We start from the raw sequence: 13,098 nt of genomic DNA, 5'->3' as shown, positions 1-13,098 counted from the left end.
ATTTTTGTAATTTAATTTTAATTTGATTTTTGCTCAAGAACATTATCTTACCATAGGTAAGGAAATACAAGTAAAGCCGCTTCACTGTTGTTTCATCTTCTTTGCTCTTTTTAGGACGTTAGCGAGTTCCAAGGCAAGCTTCTTGAATGGCTTGAAGATGCTTTCAGAAACTCACCGTCCACGCTAACAGAATCTTCTGGAAGTTTTTGTAGCAAGTAAGTCTTTCTTTTTCTTCTTTCTCTTTAATTTTGTTTTCCTCTTTTTTTATTTTTGATATGAAATGTTTGTCTTAAGAGAAATAGAATGGCAGATACAGCAGTTAAATTTGAGTTGAGAAAGAGTGTTTCAAACAGGTTTAGAGATACTTTAATCCTTATCGTCAGGGTATTGAGCTCATTAACATAAGGTTGTGCGTTTGGTTCCTTGTCTGGATTGGGTGAGAGGGCCATGCGGGTGTCTGCCTAGGCACCAAAATGCATTTAGCAAACAGCCCTACAGCTTGCCAGCTCCTCTCAAACTGTCCGACCCATGCCAGCACGTAAAACAGATATTAAATGATGATGATGCTGATGATAGCACAAGCTGCGAGGTTTCTTTGTTGAGACTGGATTTTGACATTTGTGGTGAAGGTGAGTTTCCCTGAATGCACAATTTCTTTATCGTCCTTACTGGGTCAATTAAAAAAAAAATAATAAAAAATCAATCCATGGCTGCTGGTCATTTGGAACTGGAAAAGCATTGGATCAGATGCTTTGCAGTTGACTTGGCTCATAGATTTAATCCATTACCTTGTCTAACAGCCCTACCTGGCACTTTGGGTACCTTTATGAGAAGCATTTGGGCTAGATTTGCGATTTGTCAATACCTTCCTTCCTCCTGCCAGTTTTGGAGGCTGTGGATTGTCTTTTGGGCAGTTTTTTTGTTGTTAACCCTTTCATTACTGTATTTATTTTGACATGCTCTGTGCTTCTTTCAATTACTTTTAAATATAACAAAGAATTTAGAAAAATAACTTAGCTATCATTAACCCTTTAGTGTTCAGATTATTCTGTCAAATGCGAGGCTTATTTATTCACATTGATATGAATTAGTCATGCATTATCTTGTGGTTTATAGATTTCAGTGATGTGATTTTTTAGTTTTAGAATGACATGGTAGGGCTGAGGTGAGAGGCGAGATCTGGTCAGTTTCAATATAAAACAGGTTAAATATTTTGGCCGGTTTGAATGCTAAAGGGTTAAGCTTGTGTTAGGAACATGAATTGTGACTAAGGTGTGGTGGAAGATTTTAATTCAGGACTTTTGAAACAAGTCATTTGTACTCAGAGCCAGAGCCGGTTTCAGCTGGGTTGGTAATGAAAGGGCTAAAGACATTGGGGATCCCACTTGGAACCCAACATAAACCATAGCTATTCCAAGTGACTCTATTTTCTTACTGGTGTATAGGGATTGTTAATGCTATGAATTAGACTTGCTTTGTTAACAAAATTTCCTTTTAAAAATTATTTGCCATGTTTGAAAGTAATTTATCTGATAATTATGTCAGTGTTTGTGAATTAGAAAACCTGGTACTTGCCTATTCTGATTCTTTTAACTGAACATGCTACAACTGTGTCTGAATTTATTAATAACTATTGGTTTTTTGTTCCCTTGCAGAGATCCAAAAGAACAAACAAACCCTATGATTGAATTATTTTATGGGGGTTACACTGAAATTGGCAATAACAAAGGTATGTTTGCTGGTTTCTTTACAATTGTTGTTGTTGTTCATCTTTTTTGGCTGACCAGTTTGGTGTTGTTCCTGAAGTTCAGTTCTGGGAAGGAGGAGGAGGATATGAAGGGGTCAAAAAATAAGCATTTTAAAGAAAAGGCTCTGTCAGATCTATCCTTTTTGACCTTGTATATATATTTGTGTGTGTGTGTATATATATATGTGTGTGTGTGTGTGTATATGTGTGTGTGTACGTGTGTGTGTGTGTATATGTGTGTGTGTACGTATGTGTGTGTGTACGTATGTGTGTGTGTACGTATGTGTGTGTGTACGTATGTGTGTGTACGTATATGTGTGTGTGTGTGTACGTATATATGTGTGTGTGCGTGTACGTATATGTGTGTGTGTGTGTGTACGTATATGTGTGTACGTGTGTGTGTATATATATATATTATAAGGTTGTGAGTTTGATTCTAAGACTGTGCCGTCTTTGAGTAGAGCCCTCATTTCCAGCTGTCTCATCCCCAAGTGCTGAATGGGAGGACTGAGGTGGTGTCTGTCTGCCTACAACTTTACAAGCACTCAAAACAGTCAGTGAAAGTGTGGTGGTACAAACTTCCTAGTTATACTCTTTTGCAATTAACAATTAAGCAATGAACTAGAACTTAACATAATGAGGTTTAACTAATTAATTGTGCCGTTTATTGTGTATTTTTAATTAAGCTTCTCCCTATTTCTGTATTGAATTTCAGAGGATGATAGTGTATTTTTGCAGTTTAATTTAAATGTAAATGGTGTACGTGATGTACATGAAAGTTTGGAGCAAGAAACCACTGGAGGAAGCCAGCCATGTTCTGAGGAATCACCTACAAAAGAAGTAAGTCAAATAGTTCTGTGTGACGAGAAGAAGATTTGGTGGTGGTGGTGGTATTGGCCATAGCAGCAGCATTCTTATTTTTTATGCTGGCATTGGTTAGATGAGACTTGTTAAGGCAGTGTTCTATGACTGGGTCCCTTTCCTGACACCAACCCTCGTTTTGCATATAAAGTACTTTACTCCATGTCTTCACACATCGAACTACCAAGCTGCTGGTATCATCATCATCATCATCGTTTAACGTCCGCTTTCCATGCTAGCATAGGTTGGACGATTTTGACTGAGGGCTGGCAAACCAGATGGCTGCACCAGGCCCCAATCTTGATCTGGCAAAGTTTCTACAGCTGGATGCCCTTCCTAACGCCAACCACTCCGAGAGTGTAGTGGGTGCTTTTTACGTGCCACTGAGTGACAGTGTCGCTGCTGCTCAAGTAGTGTTAATGTGAAGACAAGTATATATACATATATATATATATATCATTTTTAACATCTACTTTGCTATGCTTGCATGAATCAGATAAGATTACATCAGAGTAGTGTTCTATGGCCTGATATCAGCCTTTATTTGTTTCCAACCAATGTAATAATTTCTCAGTCTGTTGATTAACAAACAGCCAAGGTATTGTTACGTAAAGTACTTTGTTTGCAAAGAATTGCTGTTATGTCAAGAAGCCTGACACATGCCTTTGAGGTGGACTGTGAACATATGACATCACCTGAATGTCTGGGTGAACAGTGAGGCTTCTGTTTACAGTCAGCGAACGCACGTGAAGATGAGAAATATGGACTCGCTCCAGGAAACACGACTCTCTCTCTCAAACCGATCAGTTTTTGCCTAAGGTATTGGTCAACCTGTGTCTGTAGTAAAGGATACCAGTCTACAGTGTCTACACAATCGGACTGAACCCCTGTCTATATGTATGGCAGGCTTCTGTACAGTCTCCATCTATTAAATTTCATGCACAAGACATTGATCAACTGGAGACTATAGGAAAGGACACTGACTGAAGGATCCCAGGGAATTGCGTCTGAAACTATTTGGTTGTGATGTGATCTTCTCAATACCATGTTGAGAAATTTCTGTCAATATATTTAGATCAAGCAAAGGGCAGCTGTCTTCCCCTTAACCCTAGCCTATTTCTTTTTTGTTTCGTTTTTGATGTATTGTAAAGAAAAAATTTTAAAAACCTTGTTTTGTGTCTTTTTCCAGATTTGGTTCAACAAACTGCCTCCGATCATGACGTTTATGCTAACACGCTATGATTATAACAAACAATTACAACGGTCAGAGAAGCTACACAGCAAGCTAGAGTTTCCCCAAGTACTCTTTATGGATAGGTAAGCTGTGCTTTACTGTCAGACAAGTTGCAACCTTGTTACAGCAGTTCATGTTACCTCTCTTAGATAAGGTTTCTGCCATAATCATTCACCAGCTAGACAAGTTCTGTGCCGTATCCACCCAACAAAGCGAGATCTGTGTCATGCCCACCCTGCGAGGCGAGATCTGTGTCGTGCTCGCCCCGTGAGGGAGATCTGTGTTGCACATGCTTCTCCCCGCATGGCGGGATCTGTGTCATGCCCGCTCCGCGAGGCAGGATCTGTGTCGAACCCACCCTGCAAGGAAGGATCTGTTACACCGGCCCTGCAAGGTGGGATCTGTGTCACACCCGTCCCACAAGGCGGGATCTGTGTCGTACCTGCCCTGCGAGGCGGGATCTGTGTTGCGCCTGCCCCGCGAGGCAGGATCTGTGTCGCACCCATCCTGCAAGGAAGGATCTGTTACACCCGCCCCGCGAGGTGGGATCTGTGTCATGCCCACCCAGCGAGGCAGGATCTGTGTCACGCCTGCCCCACGAGGCAGGATCTGTGTCACACCCACCACAGTGGGCCCGATTTATGCTATACTTTCTGAACATAAATTGTGTTAAAAGAATTTTGAGCTATCTTCTTCTCAGACTAGTTTGGTTTCATAGCTGACTGGTTTACTTTATGAATATAGGCCAAACAAAGCCGAATTGTTCCATTGACACATATTGCAATTATGAAACCTATTTTATTTGTGCTGACCTGGAAAAATCATTTTGTCATCTCGATTTCTTACACCATTATAATTGCTCAGGTGGCGAAGTTGTTTACTTTTCTGATTGTTCAATATTAAGTTTATAGCTCACAGCACATATTGTGCTGTCTCTGACTGTCACACCTGTACTAGATCAGCAAACTAGGTGGCTTTTCCATCAACCATTGTGTTCTCTTGGTAAGATGTTCCACTTCACAAAACCTTTGTTCTAAATTTAAATATTTCTCGAGTTACCTTTGCTGTTCATCCACTCAAGCTGCTTGTATGGGTTCCTGTCACTCTCTGCGACCACCCTGTTCTCTTATTCATATTTGAATTGGCAGCTTGGGTCCTAATGAATCTTACATTAATCAATTGCACAACCATGAATGCCACTTGTATGGATGCGCTTTAGTTAAATCTCTTGATAGAGCTTGCTCATCCTGACCACTCATCTTCTTGCATTCCTCTGTTCAGCCTCAATGTAAGAAACATCATTGGCTCAGTTGATCTCTTCTGCTACTTCATCACACCCCATCGTGCTGCAGTCCCATGACTTCACCATATCCATGGTAGGGTGTCTAAATGAGTACTATTCCTTGCCACGGGGTATAATTTTTCACTCCATGTGGTATTTCCAAAATATCTGCATATCCTTTTGCAAGGTTAATAAAAATAAATACTGGAGTCAGAATTTGTAATTTTTGTGACAAAAATATTATTAAAGTGGTGAGCCAATAGAATCGTTAGCATGTTGAACAAAATGCTTAGCAGCATTTCTTCTGGTTCATATCCTGAGTTCAAATCCTACCATGGTCAGCTATGACTTTTATGCTTTTTGGGGTTGTCAAGTACAAGGGGCAATGATGTTGATTAACACTCCCTTTCCAACCCTTTATCTTTCACATCCTTGTGCATAATCCAAACGTTTATCATTATTTTGTCCCTTAGCTAATACCTAAGAATACAAACTTTTAGTACAATTTTTGGCAATCTCTTTAAGAATTTCTTCCACTTGCTTCCTGGGAATGATCTGATTCTCATCTATTTTCCATGCTGGCATGGGTTAGATGGTTTGACTGGTGCTGTTAAAACGGGGAGCTGTACCTGGCTCTAGTCTGTTTTGGCCTGGGTTTTAGGGCTGGATGCCCTTCCTAATGCCAACCACTCCACAGTGTATACTGTGTGTCTTTTACACGTCCCCGGCACTGACCACTGACCATGGCTTCACTTAGCTTCATGTGTGTTCTCAAGCACAGCAAATCGCTAGAAGCCTTGGTCATATGTCATCACTTCTGTGAGACTCAACAATTGAAGGTCATGCTTCAGCACCTCATCCTATGTCTTCCTGGGTCTACCTCTGCCACAGGTTCCCCCCACAATTGGAGATTGGCATTCTTTATGCAGCTGCCCTCATCCATACACATTCTGTTTTGCACATTTGTGTGTGTGTGTGTAAATTGTATATACTTGTGTAAGTGTGTGTGTGTCTATATGGTTTCAGATGTGTGTGACTGTATGTGAATGGAATATTAGACCCTGTCTGTGTATTTATTGCTGTCATTCTAGATATATGCATATCAACAAGACTGAGACGAAAAAGAGACGCGAAGATTCGAAAAAACTCCGTGAACAACTGCAAACCTTGCAAGCAAAATTAGACACGTGAGTTCACCTCTCACTCTCTCTCTCACACACCCTCTCTCTCTCTCTCACTTTCTCTCACTCTCTCTCTCTTTCACTCTCTCTCTCTTTCACTCTCTCACTCTCTCTTTCTCACTCTCTCTGTCACTCACTCTCTCACTCTCTCTCTTTCTTTCTCTCACTCTCTCTCTTTCTTTCTCTCACTCTCTCTATCTCACTCTTTCTCTCCCAGTCTCTCTATCTCACTCTTTCTCTCTCTCACTCTCTCCCTCCCCCTCTCTCCTTCAGTACGAATTGTTATTGAATGGTTCACATTTTCTTTGTATTTTCAACCAGTAAGCCATCATCATCATCTTAATATCCATGTTTTTCCATTGCTTGTTTCCAAGGGACTTCTTTTCACAGAAGATCAGTGATGACAAACACCCCTTGTCTGATGGTGACATTTGTTTACAACTGCCATGTAATGTTGAGATAAGGAATGACATACATACTTATAGGCATACACAAGCTCTTGCAACAAGCTTCTTTCAGTTTCCATTTGTCAGCTGTGCTCACAAGTCTTTGGTCAGCCCAATAGAAAATACCCAAGTTGCACAGCAGGACTGAACCTGAAACGCCATGGTTCCAAACCAACCTTCTTAACCACACAGCCATGACTCTGAAAATTATCCTTTAGCAATTTCAGTTACTGATGGATGCAGGAGAAGCTGTTTAACTTTAATTCATTCCCTTTGAGATTAGGCTCTGGTGTGGCTGTGTGGTAAGAAGCTTGCTTCCAAAGCACATGGTCCCAGGTTCAGTTCCACTGCATGGCACCTTGGGTAAGTGTCTTCTGCTATAGCTCCAGGCCAACCAAAGCCCTGAGTGGATTTGGTAGGTGGAAACTGAAAGAAGCTCGTCGTGTGTATGTATGTGTCCCACTGCTTGACAACTGGTGTGTTTATGCCCTGTGACTTAGCAGTTTGGCAAAAGAGGCTGATGAAACAAATACCAGGCTTCAAAAGAAATAAGTCCTAGGGTCGATTCATTTGACTAAAAATTCTTCAAGGTGGTGCCCCAGCCTGGCCACAGTCTAATGACTGAAACAAGTAAAATATAAAATATTAAAACAGTCACCTGTAAAAGATACTATTCCGCTGATACCCCAGAATAATCAACCGGTCAGTTGTCAGTCTTTGAACATTTGTGACTCTTTGTGTTTTTGATACTCAAATTTTCTGATGTTCTTTTTCAGCTTTATTAATTATGGGTCTGGAAGGAAGAGGGTCCCTCTGCAAGATGTCTTGCAGTATGCTTTAGAATTTGCCGAGAGTAAGAGAGGCTGTGATGATACTCCTGTGAAAGACAACAGTGGTTTCAACGATGTTGAAATGGTGTCTCCGAAACCATCGACGTCTGGGTAAGTGATCTGTAATTCTTCAGTAGAAGATTCAATTGATTGGGTTTTCATTCAAACAGAATAGATTTTGTTTGTGCAGGGAATGTAGTTATATATAGGCGCAGGAGTGGCTGTGTGGTAAGTAGCTTGCTAACCAACCACATGGTTCCGGGTTCAGTCCCACTACATGGCATCTTGGGCAAGTGTCTTCTGCTATAGCCCCGGGCCGACCAATGCCTTGTGAGTGGATTTGGTAGACGGAAACTGAAAGAAGCCCGTCGTATATATGTATATATATATAAGTGTGTGTGTATATGTTTGTGTGTCTGTGTTTGTCCCCCTAGCATTGCTTGACAACCGATGCTGGTGTGTTTACGTCCCCGTCACTTAGCGGTTCGGCAAAAGAGACCGATAGAATAAGTACTGGGCTTACAAAAGAATAAGTCCCGGGGTCAAGTTGCTCGATTAAAGGCGGTGCTCCAGCATGGCCACAGTCAAATGACTGAAACAAGTAAAAGAGTAAAAGAGTATATAGACATCAAGAGGCAACTCCACAAGTCACTTTCTGACGGTTTTCTTAATCAATTTTCAAATTTTCATTTTTTCCTGTTTTTCACTTATTTTGTTTGTTTTCAAATGAATGTAATTCCTTCCATGTGGTTGAGGTAAGAACAGCAAGATGATTAGTTGCCGACAGTCGTTGCAGAGTGAAAATTTAGCCTGTATTGGTTTGTTTGCCTCTCTTAGGTAGGGCTTTGGAATAAATAACAGATTAACAAGTAATATGGTTTAATAACAAATAGCAGATAGACAAAAAGGTGTAGTCTAGTGGTTGAGAATAAATAGCTGGGAGACAAGAGTTGTTTGTAGATTAAGTAGGAGATACGTAAGAATTGTTTGGTTTAGAATAAATAGTGGATGGATTAAAGGGTCATGTGGTCTGGAATATAAGATTAAAGTGTCGTTTAATTTAAAATAAATAGGAGATGGATTAAACAGTGGGTTGGGGCTTTTCAAACAAGTTCTGTTTGATTTAACAGTTTTGGCATTGACTTTGGCCAAAAAATCCTCATCATTTAATGTTTTCCATGCTGGCACGAGCTGGACAGGTGCTGGCATGCCAGGGGATTGCACCAAACATCTGCTTAGGCTTGGTTTCTATGGCTGGATGCCCTTCCTAACGAGTTTATCGATGTGTTCCATTGTGAAATATATTTGTGAGAATCTGGGACATATTCTTATTTGGTATTCTGACATAATAATTTCCAAAAGAAACAGAAATAACTGTATGTTTTGAATATAAATATAAATAGTTGTAATGTTTTCTTTCTTTTTTTTGTTTTTTTTCTCTTTCCCTGTTTTTTCCAGCAGTGTTGGTTCAGAGACACTAGATCAAGCATCTCCTCATATTAATTCACCTCCAGTCAGTCCTATGTTGACCATCAAGGTACCTAACCCAGCCCCTAAAAATATATCTGAAAGCGAGCTTCAAGTTCTGCAGGATTGCTTATGTCGGTGGCGAACTGAAGTAGAGAATGAAGTAAGAGGTGCGTATATGCAAAACTGCTCACTTTTAATTAGTTCTTTAATTATTTCCACTTAGCACCATAATAATGGCATACTCAGGGTTTTTTCTCACATCTACTTCCCAAACTAGGAAATATATTTTTACTAGCAGCATAGCCCGGCGTCGCCCGGGTATGTAAGGCAGTCTGTGGTTTGTGTTTAATACAAAATGGCATGATTTTATCGATTTTGCTGGTGGTAAGGTAGTGTATGGAAAACTAACGTCAGAATTAAGTTTCTTAGGGTAACATTAAGCTTCACCATGAGATTGGTGAAAATCAATTGCAAGTTGCGAAAACAGAAAATGTGTTGCATCTGAAAAGCTTAGATTGTTGACCCCATGTCGAATTTATCAATCTTTTTCAGAACTGGGGGAACTTTTCAAAATTTTCCCTGCGTTAGTTTTGAATTATGACATTGGGCTAAGTGTGTGTCAAGTTTCATCAGAATCGGTTGAAAGCCGTGGTCAGGTCGAGGGTACAACCTGACAGACACACAGACAAACTGCCATTTATATAGAGAGAGATGATATAATGATGTGATAACCTGTGTGTGTATTAAAGAATATAATCTTTTGAAACAGCTTGATTTGGCTCTATACAACATACTCATCTGGTTGACAGAACAACTGGATGCTGATCCATGGAAATTGACATGACAATCTATTATTGAATATGGGTGTGGTATGTTTTCTATACAGTAGTCGGATAGTCTTTATATGAGGAGGTGCAATGACCCAGTGGCTAGGGCAGCAGACTCATGATCACAGGATCGCAGTTTTGACTCCCAGACTGGGCATTGTGTTTATTCAGCAAAAACCCCTCAAGCTCCACAAGGCTCTGGCAGCAGGTGGCAGTGAACCCTGCTGTACTCTTTCACCAAAACCTACTCTCACTCTTTCTTCCTGTTTCTGTTGTACCTGTATTTGTCATGCTGAATCTCCCTGAGAACTATGTTAAGGGTACACATGTCTGTAGAGTGCTCAGCCACTTGCACGTTAATTTCACGAACAGGCTGTTCCGTTGATCGGATCAACTGGAACCTTAGTCGTTGCAACCGACGGAGTGCCATGATTCTTTATATAGTGGTTGGATGCTCTCTATATTCTGATCATCATCGTCATTTAACATCCATTTCCCATGCTGGCGTGGGTTGGACAGCCTGACAGGAGGCCACGCCAGGTTCCGTAGTTGTTATGGCTGGATGCCCTTCCTAACGATCTTTTCATTTAAATAATCAGTATTCTAAGTGTTTACTGTTTTACATGTAAAAATGAAGACACAAAACACTCAAGTCTAAACATTAGTGAAAATTACTTGGATGTTGATGGGAGTGGCTAAATTTCAGAATTCGGATGGGAGGGGTTGGGGGAGTGGCTAAATTTCAGAATTCGGATGGGAGGGGTTGGGGGAGTGGTTATAATTCAGATGTCACAGTTACTGTTTATCTGGTGAGAAAAGTTACAAGTTCAAATCTTACTGCAGGCATTGTTTTGTGACAATTTTTGGGGCAAAAAAAACATTACTTACCACTCTGTTTGTCTTGGTTTGCTTGACTGACGGAATGTCCCACCCTAGTGTCTCAGCATTTTCGAGAACCTTATGAAGGCATGGTATTGGGTGGTAGTGGTAGGGGTTTATAACAGTCCCAATGTGTTAATCTGTTGTTGTTTATTTTCTAGAACTGCAAGAAAATATAAGTATTTTGGAGAGCAAGATCAACGAAATGTACAGTGATGCTGGCATGCAGAAGGTATGGCATACTTTGTATTGGGATAAATAAATGTAGTAGTAGTAGTAATAGCATTGGTAGTTATTGTGGTAGTAGTAGTAGTGACAGTAACGGGGTTAAATTATGTGGTAATATATTATGTCATAGTATAACTATCTGTTATCATTTAATGTCCAGTTTGACTAAAAACTTGTAAGCTGGGGCAGTGGGTAAATGGGGGTGGTGATTACATCTGGTTCTGATCTGATTAGGCAAGGTTTCTATGGTTGGATGCTCTTCCTAATGCCAGCCACTTTGAGAGTCATCATCATTATCATCGTTTAATGTCTGTTTTCCGTGCTAGCACGGGTTGGACGGTTCGACCGGGGGAGCCAGGAGGCTGCACCAGGCTCCAATCTGATCTGGCAGTTTCTACAGCTGGATGCCCTTCCTAACGCCAACCACTCCATGAGTGTAGTGGGTGCTTTTTACGTGCCAGGCAAGGCTGGCAGTGGCCACAATCAGTTGGTGCTTTTTACGTGCCACCAGCACAGTGGGTATTTATGTGCCACCGTCATGAGTTCCAATGTCCTGACACTGGCATCAGTCACGAGACTACAGCCTCACTTGGCTTGATAGGTCAACACAAGCAGGGTGTATATCCAAAGGTCTCAGTCACATGTCACTGCCTCCATGAGCCCCAACACTCAAACGGTGCTTTTTATGTGCCACTGGCACAAGTGCCATAAACTACATTTTTAATAGCCTTTGTTAATTACCATGTAATTAATTCTACAATGAGAACATGTTTAGAATTCCTTTAGGTAATAATTAAATTATGTAGTAATTAGAATGATGGCAACATGTACAGAACTAATTAATGTGGTAATTACAACTTAGATCTTATCCATTTAATAAGTTCATTTGTAACGACATATGATGGATTAGATTTATGTGTTAATTACGTTTATAACAACATAATGAAGACCTAGTAGTAATTACAATAATAGTAACATGTATGTAAAGAGCTAATTAATGTGGTAATTATAATTAAAGCAGGATGTACATTTATGTAATTACATTTATAGCATCATAGGTAAAATGAAAGTGCTAATTACTGTCGTAACAACATATGTAGAACTAATTAAGGTCTTAATTACAATCATAACACATGCAGGGTTAATTTATTAACATGGTAATTAGCTTACCCTTTTAACATTTAACCTGGCCTTATCCAGTCCAAATATTCTACATGTTTTTCTGTTCAAACCAACGAGATCTGGCCTTTCTCACTTACTCTACAATGTCATTCTGAAAAGGATCACATCATTACTTTCAAAGATACAAGAAAGTGCAAAATTAATTCAAAACAATCTGAATAAATAAGCATTACTTTAGACAAAGTAATCTGGATGCTAATGGGTTAACAAGTTTTTTTTTCATATAGACTAAGGAATTAGACGTAGACTAAAAAATGTGGGATTGAACCGGGAACTGATTTTTTACACTTGCTTACACACACACACACAAGACTCATTTGATGTTTTTTTATATTCTGTTACAGTACCCCTACCATTTGCATGCTGTCCTTGTCCATGAGGGCCAAACAGCATCTGGTCACTACTGGGCTTACATCTTTGACTTGAAGAAACAGCGCTGGCTGAAGTTTAATGACATAACCGTGAGTGAAGCGACTTGGGAGGAGTTAGAGAAAGAGAGTGTTGGTGGCTACCACAATGCCACGGCTTACTGTCTCATTTACATTGACCAAAACCGAGCTGATATGAAAACAGGTGAGTTTTGTGGATCTTTAGTTCTGATTCTTCATTCTCTTCTAACTCTTTTCTTCAGTAATGGTCAGTTTGTGTATTTGAATAGTAGTGTTTGGAAGGACATCCAGTCTGAGACAACACGCCAGAGTTGACACTGGAGCTTGTTGCAGCCCTACCACTTGCTGGATACTGTCAGGCCATTCAACCGATGGGAAGCTGACAGTAAATGGTGATGATGATGGCAAAGTTGTTTGTGTACTTGATAGAATGTCTTGAGGTATTTGGTGTGATTCTGTGCATTCTGAGTTCAAATCACACCAGGGAGGTCAACTTTGCTTGTCATCCTTTCAAGGTTGACAAAATGCCAATATAGGGCAAT

The 13,098-nt window shown here is 40.2% G+C and overlaps 1 protein-coding gene across 8 annotated transcripts in view; it reads left to right on the top strand.

Annotated features, from left to right (window-relative positions):
• Window positions 1-13,098, top strand: part of LOC115221339 (ubiquitin carboxyl-terminal hydrolase 25) — a 56,169-nt gene that overhangs the window by 30,366 nt on the left and 12,705 nt on the right. For 7 of the 8 annotated variants that reach the window (XM_036510641.1, XM_036510640.1, XM_036510639.1 and 4 more), the window contains 9 exons: window positions 115-215; window positions 1,656-1,729; window positions 2,463-2,587; window positions 3,798-3,925; window positions 6,216-6,311; window positions 7,528-7,692; window positions 9,040-9,218; window positions 10,919-10,989; window positions 12,512-12,740. In XM_036510641.1, the coding sequence (XP_036366534.1) occupies window positions 115-215; window positions 1,656-1,729; window positions 2,463-2,587; window positions 3,798-3,925; window positions 6,216-6,311; window positions 7,528-7,692; window positions 9,040-9,218; window positions 10,919-10,989; window positions 12,512-12,740 (1,168 nt within the window). The remainder of the gene's footprint in view (window positions 1-114; window positions 216-1,655; window positions 1,730-2,462; window positions 2,588-3,797; window positions 3,926-6,215; window positions 6,312-7,527; window positions 7,693-9,039; window positions 9,219-10,918; window positions 10,990-12,511; window positions 12,741-13,098) is intronic. The other variant, XM_036510638.1, reaches the window with a different exon arrangement.

The sequence above is a fragment of the Octopus sinensis genome, linkage group LG18 (assembly GCF_006345805.1).
Source record: "Octopus sinensis linkage group LG18, ASM634580v1, whole genome shotgun sequence".
In the NCBI taxonomy this organism is placed as follows: Eukaryota; Metazoa; Mollusca; class Cephalopoda; order Octopoda; family Octopodidae; genus Octopus; species Octopus sinensis.
The sequence above is the reverse complement of the archived record's forward strand: the minus strand, read 5'-3'. Positions and strand labels throughout refer to the sequence as shown.